We start from the raw sequence: 18796 nt of genomic DNA, 5'->3' as shown, positions 1-18796 counted from the left end.
TCTTTAAGAAAAAAGAGATTTCAAGAGTAAATTTGAAATATTTTATGCATCATGGTTTGAATTGAATTTCATGCACTTAAGACCAAAATTTTAATCTTAGCAGCTTAATACATTTACTTACCCATGTAACTTGCAGGTTAGTTGTGTAGCATAGATTGGTGATCTATATCAATTAAAGTAAACCAGTTTTGTGACACTGGAAAACCCAAGTTGAACCTGCACATATCTTACTAATCTGAAGATTTCTGGATGGCTTTATTTTTCTCATTTTAGATACTTTTTTTCATTATTCTGATACTATACACTGACCCTGTACTCTTTCCTCAACCTGAATAAATGAAAGAACAAATGAACAAACTTGAGGCCAAAAAAATGACCACAGTGTACTTTATTAAATGAATTTTGGTAGTTTGTGTTGCATTAGATTCAAATAAAAATTTACAAAAATTTCATATATACAAAAATGTCATTTTGATCCTGTTTATCACTCTTGACTTATTTTTACAATAAAATGTACTTTTCCCCATTGAATGCATTTTTAGCATTTCAGACTTTCATCACACAATGCAACTTACTGAAAAGACCAATATTTTTTTTGTCTTAAACATTTGTATCATTTTTAAATACACCACATACACCACATTTATCGTTTTATTCTCTGTAGTATATCATCATAGTTACAGCCATCATGGTGGCATCAAACCTCTAAAGACACCCTTCACAGTCAGAACTCAAAAAGAGAGGAATGTTCTTTTTTAACATGTACACTTTGCATACATTTATTTACAGATTAGCTTTAAATTGATCATTTCATTATCTGTGGTACTCCATGTTCAACCAACTCTCTAAACAGACATCTGTACAAAATGATTATAGTGTGACAGGATACAGGACTAGAATCGCATCATCATTCACCTGCTGGTTACTGTGCTTGTACTAAGGCTGAATTATCTCATCTCAAACTCATCCTAACCATCAGTAGAGAGTACAGTAGAGTGTACAGCTGATGAACAGAGACAGCCTGAGGGCAAAGATGCTCACAAGAAACATGGCCTGTTCACATCTCAGAGAGCCACATAGAAACACAAGTACATGCTGGCTGTGTGAGTGGAGTGCTGTGACTGTGGAATTGTTTTTGTCATTGCTAACTCCCATGTGTCTCCTCCAACAAGTCCTCATACCTAAATGACAGGATAGGTGTTGTTCAGAGGCTTTCAAAATGACACGACAGTTGCAAAATGATTCATGATGACGCTTTACTGATCTGCCTAAATGTTGCTTAAGTTTAGGCAAAGAAAAACTATTACCTAAGATTTGGGAAATAGAAAGCAATGGAAAATTGCATTTTTATCATTGTGATCATGGCTTGTTTATTTATCTACAGTATTGTTACATGTAACATTGTTACATTATGCTTTGAATTCCAACCAAAGAGAATCAGCAGCCAGCTATGTTTCCTAGAACTGGACACAAAGCCTTTCATCAGAGAGAAGGATGGAGGACTGAGGTCTATACAATGTCCTTGTTAGACAATGATTCAGTCCTAGTATAAGCACAGTAACTGCTGTTGACACAAATAATGCTAATAATCCCCACCCTCCACCCATACACACACACACACACACACACACACACACACACACACACATACACACACTTGGCTAACCAGAAAACCAAGCTGCACTTTCACTTCAGCCTGCCATTGGGAGATGAGGTTGAAAAAAAGAAAACAAATTAGAAATATATCTTCTTTAAGGCTAACAAAACATAGAAAGCAGCTTGTAAGATTTATGACTGGAGTGAGGGAGGGAGTCTGTTGATGCCATGTCCTATTTATGATACACTGTAATGAGCAGGATACCCACGACCAATCAGACATTGAGCACTTGCCTGGGTTAGGGTTAGGTGATTTGCCTGGCAATTTTCTATATTTTTCTTAGTGTCAACAAATCTCATGTGTAGAACCAAACCAACAATGAACTCATCCTACTAACAAGTATTGTGTGTGTATCCAAAGCTTGATATATGTTATTCCTCTGTACTGTAGACCTCCACTGTTGTCCAAAAACCATTAAAACACGTTAGTGAGTCATACCCCTGCACTGGGTGACATGTTCCTTCACCCTAAAGTTTATGGTCATGGTAGTTTGTTTAGAAAGAGCTCCAAAGAGTAATAACAGCGATCATGTTTTCAGTCTCCGGAGAGTAGTTCCCTGTAAGGCAGCATTCAGACTGAAATCAGCCATACGTTTAAAACAGTGCAAGGGGTGGGGTGTGTTTATTAAGGAAACAGTGAGACAATGAAATATAATCCAAAGCTCCAGATAAATGCATATGAATGCTTATCAGATGCCAAAATACTGTGCTGAGGTTTGTAATACTCAGACAGGATTTTACAACCCTGAAAAGTTATCTGGTTCAACTTTTTTGTAGAGCTGTCTGCTGTATCACCCCCACTGCTTCAATTAACGGGGGTTGGGCTGTGTTTTTTCATGCAGAGGTAATGTCAGTCTGAATGCTCCCTCAGGCAGACACCACTGCGCATGCGCTTGAATGTGGTTCCGTTTAAAGAGCTTTGCCAGCCTGTTGTGTTACATACATAGACTGTATAAAAATAATGGATGTATCCACTGTGACGTCACCCATTGGTTTGTGGAGTCCTCTAGTTTGGCATTTTGACTATTGCCATCTTGGTTTTTTGGAGCCAGAAGTGATGAAAAGTGACCATATTTGGATGAAAGCATGGAGCTGGGGAGGAGCTCCCTCACACACCCTTGGGGTAGGGACTTGTCAATCACAAGGTAGCCAGGCCCTAAAGCATACCCTGCTGTATCTTCTTTGAAGAGGACTTGAAACTAGCGATTAAGACCATAAACTCATTAGGAAAGTGGTGGTTGTGTTCTATGAGAGATGGGTACACCAGAGATGGGCTCCTGAATACATCTCAAACTTGGACTTAAAAAGTGGGACATTTTGCAAAATAACTTTCAAATAATCTTCAGAAAAGAGTCTTAAGAAGAGGTAACAGCATTAATCAGCAAGAACAGAAGAGGAAATAGCATCTTTGGATATATTTTTTAAATCAAAACAACCAGCTAGGTGTTGGGTGAAAGCTGTCATTGACACCAGTGGAGTTGCCCTCTGCTGGCCATTAAAGAGAATGCAGGTTTAAGGCACTTCTGCATTGGCCTCACCTTTCAGACCCAAAGCCACCTGTTTGGTTACATATCACAACCTCTTTGTTCTACATTGTACATTGTAAAAGATTCAGATACACATACATTCAGTTCATTGTTGGTTTGGCTCTGCACCTGAGATTTGCTGACAATAGGAAAAAATCTAGAAAATCGCCAGCCAAATCCTTATCTGTCGAGGATCCTTCTTTTTATGACAGCAACTCATTTCAGTGAGATTAAACAAGTCATCGCTTGTGTACAAGAAAGTGAAGGCAGACCAACCATTGCCAATAAACTTTAGTTTACTGACAACATCTTTAATCCAAGGGCCAGATGCAGTAAAAACTAAATGCTGCCATTTCATTATCAATTTACATATGCATGATATATGACAAATTAAAATAATAAATATATGTATTTGCAGGTTTAAAATGCATAATTGGAATTAATTCAAATTAATACATGTTTTTAGCCAATTCTAGTGAAAATTAAATGGAAATGGCATTTTTCATGGTCACCTAGAATACCAATACATAATTCCAATTCAAATTAAATTGCAGTTTGGTACATTGCAAATTTTAAAAAGTCAATTTAACATTCAATTTCATTATCTAATGTCAGTGTTATACTTTTGAGTGCACTGAATATTATTTGTTAATGGATATGTTGTATTTTCAGTCTAATTGAGTTCCTTACAGAAACAGGAAGCTGTAACTAAAGTATTACAGGGGAAAAGGTATTGGCAATAAGAAGGTGGAGGGTATTCTGTCCATTAAACAAACTGAGGTAGCTTTATGTTCAGTGTTAGTTCATGAGATGGTGACAAGTAAACAAAGGCTACACTGGATTTGGGATACACTGCAAATAAACTCATATAACGTCAATGTCCCTTTCAAATAATACTATACAAGGTTGCATTTAAACAAAGTAAGCTACAGAGGAAATCTGCTGTTTAAACATCAATCAGATTTTCTTGTCAAGCCATCAATAATGATTCTTTCCAGTTGATTTTCTTTTAAGGAAATTTCTGGAAAACAGGTCAAGTGAAATGATATGTGATTTCACTTGACCTGTCAGTGTACATTTACATAGTGAGTGAACTCTTCCTGGTTTTAAGTGATTTTTAAGAGATTTCTTTACAAAGCGGTGTTGGCTGATAATCCCACTCAGGACCTCTGTTGGTGAATTAGGTCAATGAAAGAGGAAAGGAAAGATCTGCTATTTGATGTAGTTACTCTACTAAGTGTGTCCAGTGTGAAACCTCTGACCCTAATACTTGCTAGCTGTTCTTTGAGTTCTATGTATAGCATATCAAAATTAAGAATAATAATAAATACATTCTGAAAAGATTTTCTTATGTGTGGATTTGTTTGGTGGCTTCGTCAGCTGTTGATTTCTCTATCATCTGGTGTACAAAAGAAGAACTGAATATCCTGTAGTGCTGTCTAAATGCAGCCTTGTATAGTGTGTGCCATGTTCAAAGTCTAACAGTACTGTGCCATCCTGAATCCTGTGGCTTTTTCTACTTGTTCAGTTAAGCCAGTGTCTTATTTTTCTGGCATGTCCCCTGTCTTTCTATCACAAAATGAACAAACTATGAATCTTACGTAAGTAAACCAAAATCTCACAATTAAGTGAAAGGCAAAACAATCATTTAAAAACAGAACAACTGCAGCAGCTGAAAATGTTCCCTAAGAACTGCTTGATACATGAAACATTGCACGCACTAATGAGACAACACACTCACATACAGCCACAGTAGTGTGGTGGCACAAATAGGCAAATAAAAAAGCCTTAAAACTATGTATTTAAGTTATTTGACATATACTTCATATAGAAACTGTTCCATGAGCGACACTCTAAACTGAAAGAATGAGTCACTTATGATAAAAGCAGCAGTAATAAAAACCTTAACAAACAACAAAGAACAATACCAGAGTGTTTACAGATTTTAGCTCTAACTACACAATATGCATACTTGGCTGCACATTCTTAGATTTGTGAATGTGTTTTACATACAGTTCCAGGCTTCCACTGGTTTCATTCGTATTCATATGTACAGTGCAAAATGGTAGATATTGGTGTTTCAGGGCAGATTAATTTGAAAAGTCTGCACTGCATTACCTCACAACAATAATGTAACTTTGACAAGAACTAATATAGACCTGTTGTTCACTGGATTACACAATTTGAGCAACTTTCAAGTGTCTTTGATTTTCATACCATATGGGAAGTGAAGGAAACCAATGGCTTATTGGAACAGTAGATTAAGTACATTCAAATTTCTAAAACAAAGCAGCATAGTTTGCACAACAATTGGCTGTGAAGTAAATTGTGCGGTAGTAAATTGTCTAAAACATGCTGGTATGGTGCTTTATGGAGTGAACACAGTGGATCTGTTCATAAGCACAAAAATATGTCAGAATCCTTCTAGATAATCCAGTATTAGATTTTTGTATCTTATGAGAAAACCACAAATAATAGCTGGAATATGCCAATATTAGCCAAGGCAGTTGATTATAGAAACACATCCTCCTCTCTATGTGGTCTGTATTACGTTGGACTTCAAAGGAATTATTTTAACCAGTTTAGTGTTGTGTATCTATATTTGTATACCTATAATATGATATAAAATGATAAGATGCTCAATTTACTACAGTTTGGACAATCAATTATAATGACCTACAACAGAATTCAGACTTCATATACAGACTGATAATGCAGACTGATAGCAGCTGAGGTCAGAACAGCTCAGTACAGCTGGGGCTGGCTTGGTTTAGTAGCATGAACAGGTTTACAGTCTCATGCCATGATTATCCCATTGACTTGTTTTGTGCTTTTCTCTCCTCTTGCCATTCTTAGAAAAAAAACATTGCACTTGTGATGTAACAAAACATAAAAGATAACCTGGAACTTTCTTTTGTGCAGACATTTCAAATTTTAAAAGACATATGCAATGCCATGTGGATGACACTGCATTGACTCTATGGTGGTAGGTGAGAGAGCTGAAATTCCTGAACATGGTGGATTTGACTGGCAGCTCATCTAAACTTAGCACAAAAAGTAAGGAAATTTGTGTTTGGTAGATAATTTCTTTGTTGTAACAATACTTCTTGGCAATAAATCTTATACCATTGGAAAGCCTGTTTATTTCCCTTTTAAACATTTGTAAGGAACATACATTTGTGGGATGAGCAGCAGAGCTGTGTATGTGGGTTGCGCACATGAAAAATTTGCCAAATCTTCTCTGCCAATGCCAAACAGCTTATTCTGCCATTGACTCTTGTTTTGAGCTTCTGGTACCCCCAGGTGTGAGCATGGGCCCTGCTACAGTGGTCAGTAGGTGTCTGCTCCAAGAATCGGCATGCCAAGTTTGACTGATCTGGATAGGACCCATGCAATAGGGCAACTTCAAGTTGGTATTCTGCAAAGCCAAATTGCGGCATTATTTGAAGTGAGGCCTAATACTATCTTCAAAGTGAAGGCCAAGTTCCATATAATGAGGGATGTCAGAGACAGGCCGCAAAGTGGGCATCCCAAGAAAATGACACTCCAAGAAGACCATTTCCTCACCTTGTCAGTACTTAGGTACCGTAGGCTGTCTTCTACAGATTTGTAGTCAAGGCTTGCAGGACAATATGGCCAACAGCTCTCTGCAAAGACAATCCGGAACAGACTGCACACAGTCAATCTCCGGTCTCATAGGGCTGCCAGAAGGCCTGCCACGACTGCCCTTCACCGTCAGGCCCGTTTGCGCTGGTGTCGGCAACATGTGCACTGGAATCTGAACATGTGGAGGAATGTTATGTTCAGCGATGAGTCCAGATTCTGCCTACGGCAGTTGGATCATAGGGTCAAAGTGTGGAGAAGACACAGAGAATGCAATGCTGATTGCTGCACCGATAGAGTAACATCTTTTGGTGGAGGCAGTGTGATTGTGTGGGGTGGCATCTCCCTCACTGGAAAAACGAGGCTTGTCATCATTGGAGGCAATCTCAATGCAGAGAGATATCAAGATGAGATTCTGCAACCAGTGGCAATCCCATATCTCCACAGTCTGGGACCGAACTCTATCTTCCAAGATGACAACGCTCACCCCCACAGAGCGGGGTTTATCAAAGACTACCTCCAGAGTTTGGGAGTGGAGAGGATGGAATGGCCTGCCAGCAGTCCTGACCTCAACCTCATTGAACACTTGTGGGATCAGCTTGGGCGTGCTGTTCGTGCCAGAGTGACCAACACAACCACGTTGGCTGACTTGCGACAAATGCTGGTTGAAGAATGGGATGCCATCCCACAGCAGTGTGTGACCAGGCTGGTTCAAATTTTTCATGGGTGCAACCCACATACTTAGCTCTGCTGCTCATCCCACAAATGCATGTTCCTTACAAATGTGGCACCATTTAAAAGGGAAAAAACAGGCTTTCCAACAGTACAACATTTATTGCCAAGAAGCATTGTTACAACAAAGAAGTAATCTACCAAACACAAATTTCCTTGCTTTTTGTGCTGAGTTTATGTAATGATGTCATTGCCTGGCTTCCCAGCATTTCCTTAAGTCAGGCTGTTTGAGTTGGGAGTGTGGGGGATGATGGTACAGCTCTCCATTTTGTCTGTAGTCTCCAGATGTCTCTTTGCACACTGATTCAGATCATAGGGAAGGACCAGGGGTTTAGTTTTCATACATGCACAATACATAAAAGGAACACAATTACAATTTGACTGGTAGTATCAGTTGGGCAATGATGGTCAGTCTGTTGACTATCTGTCTATCAACACTTTGGTTAATAGCACAGTGACTTATCAACTTCTGGTATTGATATTCATGAATCCTTAAAGATGACTTTGGTGACCCACTGATGCTTCTTTTAATGGCACCATTCAGTTGAATATGTTCCTTGACTAGCCATGACAAGAGATCCTGATAAGATTAAATCTGTTGTGGATTTAAATGTCTTCACAGGATAAATCTCAATGGCGAGGCCCTGATCTTTCCTCCTGTGTCACCATCTGCAAACCCTTAACTTTCAGTTCCACTACTGGTGGGCTCTAAGAATAGCTGGCAGAGTTTTAAACCTTTTGTCTTGTTTCATCATCAGGTCTAGCCCTGATTCAGTACATCCATGCCACACTCCTAATTGCAGTCATTTGTCCTGCATTAGAAGTCATTCACTGAAAATGTCTGGATTACATCAGCTACCCCTGCTACACCGGAATATGTGGTATGGCCGTCCTGGATCAGAGGTAGAACAGATAAAGCTTTCATAGATAAAGCTTCATCAAAGCCATCAAAAACACCACTGGTATGATGCTATCTTGTGTGAAACAATGTTAAATGTTGTTTCTGGGTAAGCTCAAGGACAAAAACAGGAACATTTTCCCCAGAGGGTGATGTGTATTTATCAAAGAACAGCCAGACTTCAAGTCAAAATGTCAAGGTGTCCTTTCACTGATCGATGCACAGAGCTGAGGCATTCAATCACATGTCATCCTGAGCTGCTTCTCTTGTTTAACCACACACACTCACCGATGCGAACACATACACACTCAACCACAAAACACAGAATTACAATGACTTCAGTACCCTCTACATGATTTGTAAAGTAAAAAATGCTGTATGTTGTATCAGAGTACTGTACATCCTCGTGGTTGGTTTAATTTGGCTGAGATGGCTGCTGTCTGTGCTTTCTCTTCCTCTCCATCCTTGATTCATTTCTGCATCCTCTCCTGTCATCTCCTTTTCAATGCTGTCTGGTACTTTGCTTATTTCTTCTTCTCTCCCCTCCACATTCTCCTCCACAGACAAGTTAAGATCAGTATCATTGCACAGCCAAGTTTGTGAGGCTGGACTGCTAATAGTTGAGTTGAGCTGCCAGGAAGATTTTTTCTTGGCATTGGGTGAGTTTCACTTATTTCCTTATGAAAGAAAGACTGTGAGCTTGTGTCTGTCAAACTGTCATCCCTTCTTTCTCACTCCCTATCTTTCCTCCCCGCCAGGTTTGGTTGATTTTATCCAAACAAAACAAAATGACTGAGTATAGATGCTACTTTGACCACTGTCTTCATGTAGTTCGCTTTCTGTCTGACCTAGGCCAGAGAAGAACTTTTTGACTACTCAGCCATCTCTAAGTTGGACCACATCCTCAAAGGCTAGAGGATATTTCGAAGGAAACATTTTGGCACAAAGAGAACAGGAGCAATGAGTGTTATTATGTAGATAACAATGGAATTATCCAGGCGGTTGTGGCTGTTAAGGATCACATCATCAGAACTTCCTAACAGTAGGACACCTACACAGTAAGACAGATATGACAGTTTCAAGTTTCTAATGATGCTGAATGTGTGATATTTTCCTTTCCTCATCACATTAGAGGAATGACTGTGTAATTCATGTGTCATTTCCAACCTTAAACAAAACAGTGCATCAGCCTCTTAGGGTTTGAGCAGAGTGCTGAAGCACTCTGTTGATTTGCATTTAGTTCATACCACACAGGATTTCCCTGATGAGCAGAAGTAAAAATAACAGCAACAACCTTACAGAGAACCCAAACATATCCGGTGACATCAACTGAACTTGTGCCAAATCTCTGCTGTGATCACTACCAACAGGGCTGAAGGGTCCTGGGTTGGGCACTGATGTTGAGGAGTCCATAAAGACAGACAGGAATGAGAGATGAAAGTGGGATTGTTGGTAGAAACATATTCTTATTGCCACAGTCTTTGTTGCTGTTAATGTGATAGCAGGATAACCCTCTGATGGCTGCACCCTTTTATGGATTCTGAGAACAGTTATCGTAGAACTATAATGTAGTTTCATATTCTAACCTCTCCTGCACCAGGGCATCATCTTTGTACTGCAGCCGTGGAGGAGTCAGGGAGCTGTCTATGGCCAGAATTGCCTTGCGTATACTGCGGTCAAGGACGTGGCGCTCCCAGGCTGGGTAGCGGTTCCTACAAAGGTCAATCTTGATAACGGTCTCTTCAAGGCGTGGAGCACGAGATGATGGCGTGGATGCCACTGTGGGTCGGACCTGAAACACCGGCATGCAGCCATCTCGCTCAGAATACTTCCCTATGTCACGCTCCAGGGTTGTGGTGGCTCCCCGGTTGGAGCGCAGTGAGTTGGTGGCACCCTCAGGTGGTAGTGTGGAGAACTGAGCAGTGGGGTCCAGGTCAAGGCCCTGACCGCTTGGTGAGCGCCCAAAGCGTGGCCCGTTGGGATGGAAAAAGGCATAGTACATGAGCAAGAAAACCACGCCAGTAAGGAAACTACTAAAGATGACGCAGAGTGCTGGCACTGCAAAGGCGTCTGTGGTATGAGGCGACCGGTAGAGATACCACAACGCACTGAGAGCTGCATTCTCCACTAGGATCACCAGGTAATAGATGAAAAGCCGACACCTGCACAAAGACATTAGACACAAAAAAGAAGTTAATCAGATAGAGTGAAACTACATCAGCTATCAAAGCATGAAGGTGATCTCCAGTATTAGTGGGATTGGTAAATGTGTGGTTGGAAGTGCCTGTTGCATTTTGCAGTGAGCCATGAGGATGGCCATAGTGGTCATTTGGTCTGACCCACCAAATTTTTGGTCCACAGCAGGGATGATTCCTCACATTTTTGATGATCTCTTGATCTTTCTCTTATTGCCCCCATCAAACATCCAACAGCTCCATCAACTATCAAAAATATACTGTACAGGTATTAAATTTACTGAAATTTACTGAGCACCTTCATGCTGCCCAGAGGACGAACGCTTTTCATTTTAGACATTCCATGAGCTTTTCCTTTAATTGACACAATTGTACACAAGTACAAACTAGTAAACTTGGCTGTGGATGTTGATGACCCTCAGATGATAATTTCCTTTGATTGAACGCTTCCAAGCTCTTTCTTGAATTTGGTATGCCCGCTCTACACTGCCATTCTGAGGTCAAGAGTTCTGTCAGCAAGGATATAAAATTGTAAATGATCAACCTATCCAATATTTTGATTGTGTGGTGTAATGAGCACTTTAGCTTGTAGTGGTGGCTGCTAAAAAATGTTTGAAGCTGCACTAATCAAATGTTTTTTTAAAACTAGATCAAATGACTATGTGTAATAGTTATGAACCAGGTCAGTATCCTCAGTAATTAACATCCATATTGAACAATCATGGATGGATCGCAGAAAAAAAAAAAAAAAAATCCACAATACTCTTTTGTAGCTTTTGGGTCAATAACTGAACTGAGGAAATATGAATAATAATCCATACTACAAGTGAAACTTAAAAAGCATTATACAAAGAGAGAGGGGTGTGGCTGCAGGGCTCCTCTCTGGGGACACTTCCAGTGGAGGCTCCGCTCTCAGGGCAGCTCCATTGTCAGGACAGGAAATAACCAAGTGGCAACTACCAGGACTTGAGGCTGAAGCCAATGCAGAAATACCTTAAAGTGCAATGCCACTGAAACTCACTAGATGCTGCTCCAAAAAATACCTGGCTCAAATAGACTCCCATTCAAAAAGCATCAACTTTTCTGTATAGAGATACTAAAATCAGTCATTTTTCCAACAAGTTACTGTGATCTCAATCTCTAAATTCAGGGCCTCTAGTAAGTGTGCTGGTAGTCATTTTGAAAATTATTGCTCTGTTAATAAGATTTGAAGACTTATAGTAGCTTTGATGTCTGCCGTGTAGGCATTGATTGTCAGCTGTGATCGACAGTTGGCTCACCTGCTGCTCTCCCTGGCTCCAATGCAAATCGATGGGTGACGTCACACCTCATTACATCCATCTTTATATATAGTCTATGGAAATAACATGAAGACACGAGATATGCCCATGGTTGTTTTCAAGAGCTATGTATGGTGACAGTGGTGACTGTGACTTGCTTGGTTTAAAGTAATTAAGGCAATTCATGCTAGTTGTTTAAATAGTAGTAGTTAAATTGTAGCTATATGAATGAAATGTTAAAAACATAGTGTGTGATCCTGCGGAGTTACTGTACTGCATCAATGTTAGCAGAGAGTTAGCTTTAGGCTAAGTGCCGATAAAGCATTGTGGCTCAGCATAACTCTAACGGTCTTCTCTCACACCCTCGGTATCTTATGTAGTATTTACAGTATTTACAGTTACAGTATTTACAGAAAATGTGAGAATTTATGGGAATGGTATTTATTCAATATTACTATGGACAAAAAATAACGAAATACATTGTTCCAAGTCACATGCTTAGTATGCTTTTATTTTGAAGTTTCAAAGAAGTAACCCGCCCTGTGCTTTGTTGCAGGTTTAGTGATGATATTTGTGTTCAAGATGTCGGGTACAAAGTCTGTTGCTTACTTCTGCAAAACTGCAGCATATTGGTGAGTAAAATGTTCAGTTTGAACGACGTCTGTTCTGGTCATTATTTGAAGCTTCCTCTACACAACAGTGATGCAAATTTGCATCCAGAACATGATATAGTTTGAATGTTTTGCTCCATACTAGTGCTGTTAAAATAGCTTATCAGTTTGTGTAAATCTAATAAATTTAGCACAAAAAGTAAGGAAATTTGTGTTTGGTAGATTATTTCTTTGTTGTAACAATGCTTCTTGGCAATAAGTCTTATACCGTTGGAAAGCCTGTTTATTTCCCTTTTAAATGGTGCCACATATGTAAGGAACATACATTTGTGGAATGAGCAGCAGAGCTGAGTATGTGGGTTGTGCCCATTAAAAATTTGCCAAATCTTCTCTGCCAATGCCAAACAGCTTATTCTGCCATTTACTCTTGTTTGGTGTTTGGTGGATTGGATGATTGAAGTTTGAAGAAACAAGACATATTGGCAATTTTACAATTTATTCATTTAACAAACAGGAGCCTCAGTAGTGTGTGGAAGAACCATACACAGCCACAACAGCCTTGCACCTCCTCCTCATGCTGGTCACCAGCCTGGTCACACACTGCTATGGCATCCCATTCTTCAACCAGCATTTGTCGCAAGTCAGCCAACGTGGTTGTGTTGGTCACTCTGGCACGAACAGCACGCCCAAGCTGATCCCACAAGTGTTCAATGGGGTTGACTTCAGGACTGCTGGCAGGCCATTCCATCCTCTCCACTCCCAAATTCAGAGTTCGGTCCCAGACTGTGGAAATATGGGATTGCCACTGGTTGCAGAATTTCATCTCGATATCTCACTGCACTGAGATTGCCTCCAATGATGACAAGCCTCGTTTTTCCAGTGAGGGAGATGCCGCCCCACACCATCACACTGCCTCCACCAAAAGATGTTACTCTATCGGTGCAGCAATCAGCATTGCATTCTCTGTGTCTTCTCCACAATTTGACCCTATGATCCAACTGCCGTAGGCAGAATCTGGACTCATCACTGAACATAACGTTCCTCCACATGTTCAGGTTCCAGTCCACAAATGCATGTTCCTTATAAATGTGGTACCATTTAAAAGGGAAATAAACAAGCTTTCCAACGGTATAAGATTTATTGCCAAGAAGCATTGTTACAACAAAGAAATAATCTACCAAACACAAATTTCCTTACTTTTTGTGCTAAGTTTAGTAAGGCTATCTGTTACGCCAACAGTGGCTAGTGTTAGCTCATCAAGTCAATTTCACATACACAAAGCAAACTTTTCCATATATGCTACATTAAAATAAAGCTCTTTTTGGTATATTTATTTTAGATCTATAGATATATATAGGCTAGAGTCTTTTAAAGGTTGTAAATACTAATACAAACTAAAGGATAAACCAGTACAGGTCTGAATGCTTGACCCCTAGAGTGAGGGGATCTGGTGGCTTTGTTATGCTGTGTGTGGGGTTACCAGACGAGAAAGGGTGAAATTCGGGACAGGGGAGTTGGGGTGGGCGTGGCCTCCAGTACATTACATTCAGTGTCAACAAAGAGTAAAACACGTAAAAGTCAAAACTCAACACTAAAATGTATTATTTTTGTTCATGAAGTCAACTGTCTGTCATTGGGAAAAAGAAACACAATGGTGGTGTTGTATGTAACTGTGTAAATCATTATCCGTTACATAAAAGTAATTTCAATTTCATTCATTTCGTCAGTGCGGTACCTATCACATCTGACATGTGTATGTCAGATCACTCCTTCTCCACGGCTGCCTGCAGCTACACTTCCCCTCTCCTTGGAACTGCAACTTCTATTTCATTTTAAAAAAGAATAAATTCAAAACAGGATTACAAGTCATACATATTTCAAAAATAAGTACACATTGTTTGGAGAGCAGCAATAGTAATGTTTACCTTAGAAAGTCATTATATAAGCTCAATAATACCTCACTGGAAACAAATTAGTATTCCTGAGATCAGTTGACTCACAGTGTTTATACCTAGTTCAGTTAATTTTTTTGATATTCTCATGTTGAAACAACTGAACCAATGACATGAAACAGGCAGCTTAATTTTAAATGTCAGAAGGATTCAAAAGCATAAAGTAATATAGAGTAACACCAGACTCTATAATTTAATAATCTGATAATTTGTCATTAATATTATGAAGATCAGTTTGGACAGATGGTTAAAATAGAGAGATACATGGATTGGCTCTGAGGGGGATTTGAAGTACAGTGTCCTGGCTGTGTTTACAAGATGCCTAAACCATTACTCACAGATGACAGGTATGTTACAATCATTTTTCACATCTTTTCAGCAGCTGTGATTGTCATTAAGTTATAGGAGTTTATGAAAACATTTTTTTTTAGATATTTTTTTCACAAATTCCTCCCACAGTGGTGGCTGCACTCTCCATCATCTGCTTTAAAACAGGTTGAATGACATCAACAATTTGTTACACTAATCAGTGCAATGGACAAGTGAAAACATATCAATAATACTCTTACAAATTTTACGAAAACAAATAGGATATTTTTTTAATAACTAAAAGCAGGAATTATAGCCTATAGCCTAAGTGATTTGATCAGAATATTTTCACAGATCCAGAGAGTAAAAAAAATATTGAGCTACTAATTCATGTAGAAGAGCCTCATTGATAATTTAATGAAAGGCTTCTCTCATTTGAATTTAGAGTCCTCTACATTGTATTATTTGTTAAGCGTATCTCCATTATGTTATTAATTATTCATGACAATTTGGCAGCACTCCCAAAGACAAGATATATTTAGCGCAGCATTTTTCAATATTACTGTGTCACCAAGTCAGGTTTCCTCAGCATTTTTGCCTTCAAGTCTCAAGTCAAGTCGAGCTCTCGTTTTTAGCTTGTTCATATTATCTATCTATCTATCTATTATTATTATTATTATTATTATTATTATTATTATTATTATAATTATTATTATCTTAAAGGTTCATTTTCAGGACAAACAGGAGAGGACACAACTGTTCAGGTAATTCAGGACTGTCCCAAATTTTTCGGGAAGTCTGGTCACCCTAGCTGTGGGGGGTATTTTGCTGGCATGGGTTAGGTCCACTTGTCCCCTTAGAGGGAAGGGTCACTGCTAATCAATACAAAGTTGTTCAGAATGATCACCTTTATCCTATGATGAAACATTTCTATCCTGATGGGAGTGGTCTCTTCCAGAATGACAATGCCCCCATCCATAGGGCACAAGGGGTCACTGAACTGCTTGATGAGTATGAAAATGATGTGAATCATATGCTATGGCCTTCACAGTCACCAGATCTCAACCCAGTTGAACACCTATGGGAGATTTTGGACCGATGTGTTAGACAGCGCTCTCTACCACCATCATCAAAACCCTAAATAAGGGAATATCTTTTGGAAGAATGGTGTTCATCCCTCCAGTAGAGTTCCAGAAACGCGTAGAATCAATGCCAAGGCACATTGAAGCTGTTCTGGCGGCATGTGGTGGCCCAACACCTTACTAAGACACTTTATGTTGGTTTTTCCTTTAATTTGACACCTGTCTGTATATCACTACATTTAAAAAAAATCATAGAATACTATAATGTTACTACATTGACAGAATTATTTAATATACTGTATATCATTGACAAAATCAACATAAACAGCAACGCGTATTTTCTGTGACAGCCAATTGTTCTGTGGTCTTTTTTCCTGACAGCGGAGGTATCGTCTTTTATTTTGGTGGCATTTCCTGTCCTGACAGTGGAGCTGCCCTGAGAGCGGAGCCTCCGCCGGAATTGTTCCCTCAGTGGAGACCTGCAGGTAGGCTGTCTTGTACAAAGATGCTTCAAAATTAATTTTGAAGTAACCTATTCCTTCCCAGCTCATCATACGCAGATCTGTTTGTGCTGAAGCTCCAGACAGTTGACGGCTGAAGGAATTTCCTGTGACCAGCTGTCTTTGCAATAAGAAATTACAGAATAGTAAAGAGCTTCAATTAAAATAAAGAATATTTTAAAAAATCAAACCACTGAAAGCGAGTTTTTCTTTAGGTCAACATCACACTGAATGTAGTTGAGTGTCCTTCTCACCTTGTCCGTCCTTCCTTGACATTGAACCAGGAAAAGATGTAGATGATGCCCACCACCATGTCAAAGACAATCTCTTCCCACTTGCTGATGCAGAAATCTGTCTCACAGTGGACAATCCAGAAGGTCATGATGCACCAGTGCAGGACAATGAAGATGCCAAAGTAGAGTTGGAACACAGAGGCAAACAGGGCGAAGGTTATGACCCTTGCTGCGATAGTGAAGAAGTGCCAGCAGAACTGGATCATGACAGCCAGGTAGCTGATGGGCTTCTTGTCATCCCGAGACTCTCGCAAGGCCTTCTGGTAAGAGGCCAGGGCCCAGGCCAGAGAGACGAGGGAGGCTGCTGCTGTCATACCTGCAACACAGAGACAAAGTGGGTTTGATTTCAGTGCCACATCATGGTAAGATTATAGAAACAGATGTGTGTCCAGTACACAGAGTCCAGAATGTGTTTACCCTTTCTTAGCACAAACATTGTAAGCATGACTGTTAGCTTAGAATGTGATTTTAGTAGCTTGCTTCTTTGAAGGTGGCTGTTGTTTTCATAGATGCAGTGAGGTTTTTTTTACCCATTTTTTCAGCTTATTTCAGTTACCTTTGTCAGTGTTGGAAGAGAAGTGCACTCAGATGCATCAAAATATGAGACTTATTTTATCTGGATAACAACCTCTGATTACAGGCCTTTGCATTTACACGTGGGTCCAGATTATTTATTCATACACACACACACATATTATATATATATATATATATATACAGTTAGTGTAAATGTGAAAGGATAAACCAGTTAAAATACAAAAAATGGGTAGAAACAACACACAGACAGAATTTGAAAGAATCACATACAATTCCTACACACAAGTGCTCAAAGCAATGTCAATTTCAATCAATTTTCTGGCTCAGGATAGGAAAAAAAGATTGTTTCACTAGCTAGAAAAATGACTGAGAAACATTACATATTGGACTTTTCTATGATCACACAGTTGTAGATGTGTTGTGTGTGTGTGTGTGTGTGTGTGTGTGTGTGCGTGCGTGCGTGTGTGACTGTTACCTTGCACAGCCTGAAGCTTGTGTGTCTGTATGATGATGCACAACTGCAGCACCAGTTGCGGAGCGCTCTCCAGAAAGGTGGCTAATAGATGCAACATGCTCACATCTGCAAACTCATAGACCATCCTCCAGTAGTAACGCCAGCGCTCTGTCTCAGCGCTCTGACGACTCCGAATGCCCAGGTAGATGGTGTGAAGATACCTGGATGAAATGAAGGAAAACTGCAATCAATATCAACTAGGTAGGATGAAACATAACATGTAGCACATCAACAATACACTGAATTCCACCCAACTGAATTTCTCAAACTTTCTTTCACACCTTTATTTCCTTTCATAAATACTTGAGAAAAGCAGTGATGACACCTGAGAGACAGATTGTTCTGCTAATGCTTCTATGAGGTATGACACCTGAACAAAGTCATTATCGCCCAAATACAGTGCAAAACAGCCAGGCTGGACAAAGATCCTGGTTGTGATGTTGCTGTAGGCTCATTCACTAATAATCCCTAAATTAAAGAGACCCTCCTTGATTTTATTATAGCGCTTGATATTACTCAAAATTCCTCCCAGTCACTAGCAGAACAATGTAATGGCTGAACAGGGTACACACCAAAGTTCTCTTCTATAGTTGGGCTTTTCCAGCCTGTACAACAGGCTACCACGTTATAATATACAAGCACCTTCCTCAGCAGAGCTTTGGCAGATCTGGTCACACAATGGACATTATGATGGGTGTAAAATGCATAAATATATATAATCAAATAGCCAAATACTTCTTATACAATTAACAGCATACTAGGGGTGCGCCCGAATACAAATACGTTATTCGGCAAAGCACAAATAGTGGGTGTTTTACAAATATTTGTTTCATACAAATATTTTAAAAATTATTTGTTTTCGGGGAGAAAAAAAAAACATGTCAAATAACAGTGTACAGGTCGGTTACGTCACTATCTCAGTCTCTCTCCTCTGCTCCGCTGTTACGTCTATCAGCAGGTCTCAATGAGGGGAGTCACATCCACCTGCTACATGACGTACATTTCCTAATTTGGACATCACTTCCGGAGTTGGGGGTGTTCCCCAGAGATCTGCTGACACATGCCAAGTGCTCCCAAGAGACTCTCCATAACCTGTTGTTCCTCTTCT

The 18796-nt window shown here is 39.7% G+C and overlaps 1 protein-coding gene across 1 annotated transcript in view; it reads right to left on the bottom strand.

Moving 5' to 3' along the window:
• Window positions 1–7673: 7673 nt before the first annotated feature.
• The window catches only part of xkr4 (XK related 4), a 37894-nt gene continuing 26771 nt past the window's right edge, over window positions 7674–18796 (bottom strand). The window contains exons 2-4 of the mRNA XM_042428821.1: window positions 17650–17849; window positions 16599–16953; window positions 7674–10577 (exon numbers count right to left, since the gene is read on the bottom strand). Coding sequence (XP_042284755.1) covers window positions 9977–10577; window positions 16599–16953; window positions 17650–17849 — 1156 coding nt within the window. The 3' untranslated portion in view covers window positions 7674–9976. The remainder of the gene's footprint in view (window positions 10578–16598; window positions 16954–17649; window positions 17850–18796) is intronic.

The sequence above is a fragment of the Thunnus maccoyii genome, chromosome 12 (genome assembly GCF_910596095.1).
Source record: "Thunnus maccoyii chromosome 12, fThuMac1.1, whole genome shotgun sequence".
NCBI lineage: Eukaryota > Metazoa > Chordata > Actinopteri > Scombriformes > Scombridae > Thunnus > Thunnus maccoyii.
This window is presented reverse-complemented; position numbering and strand designations above follow the sequence as displayed.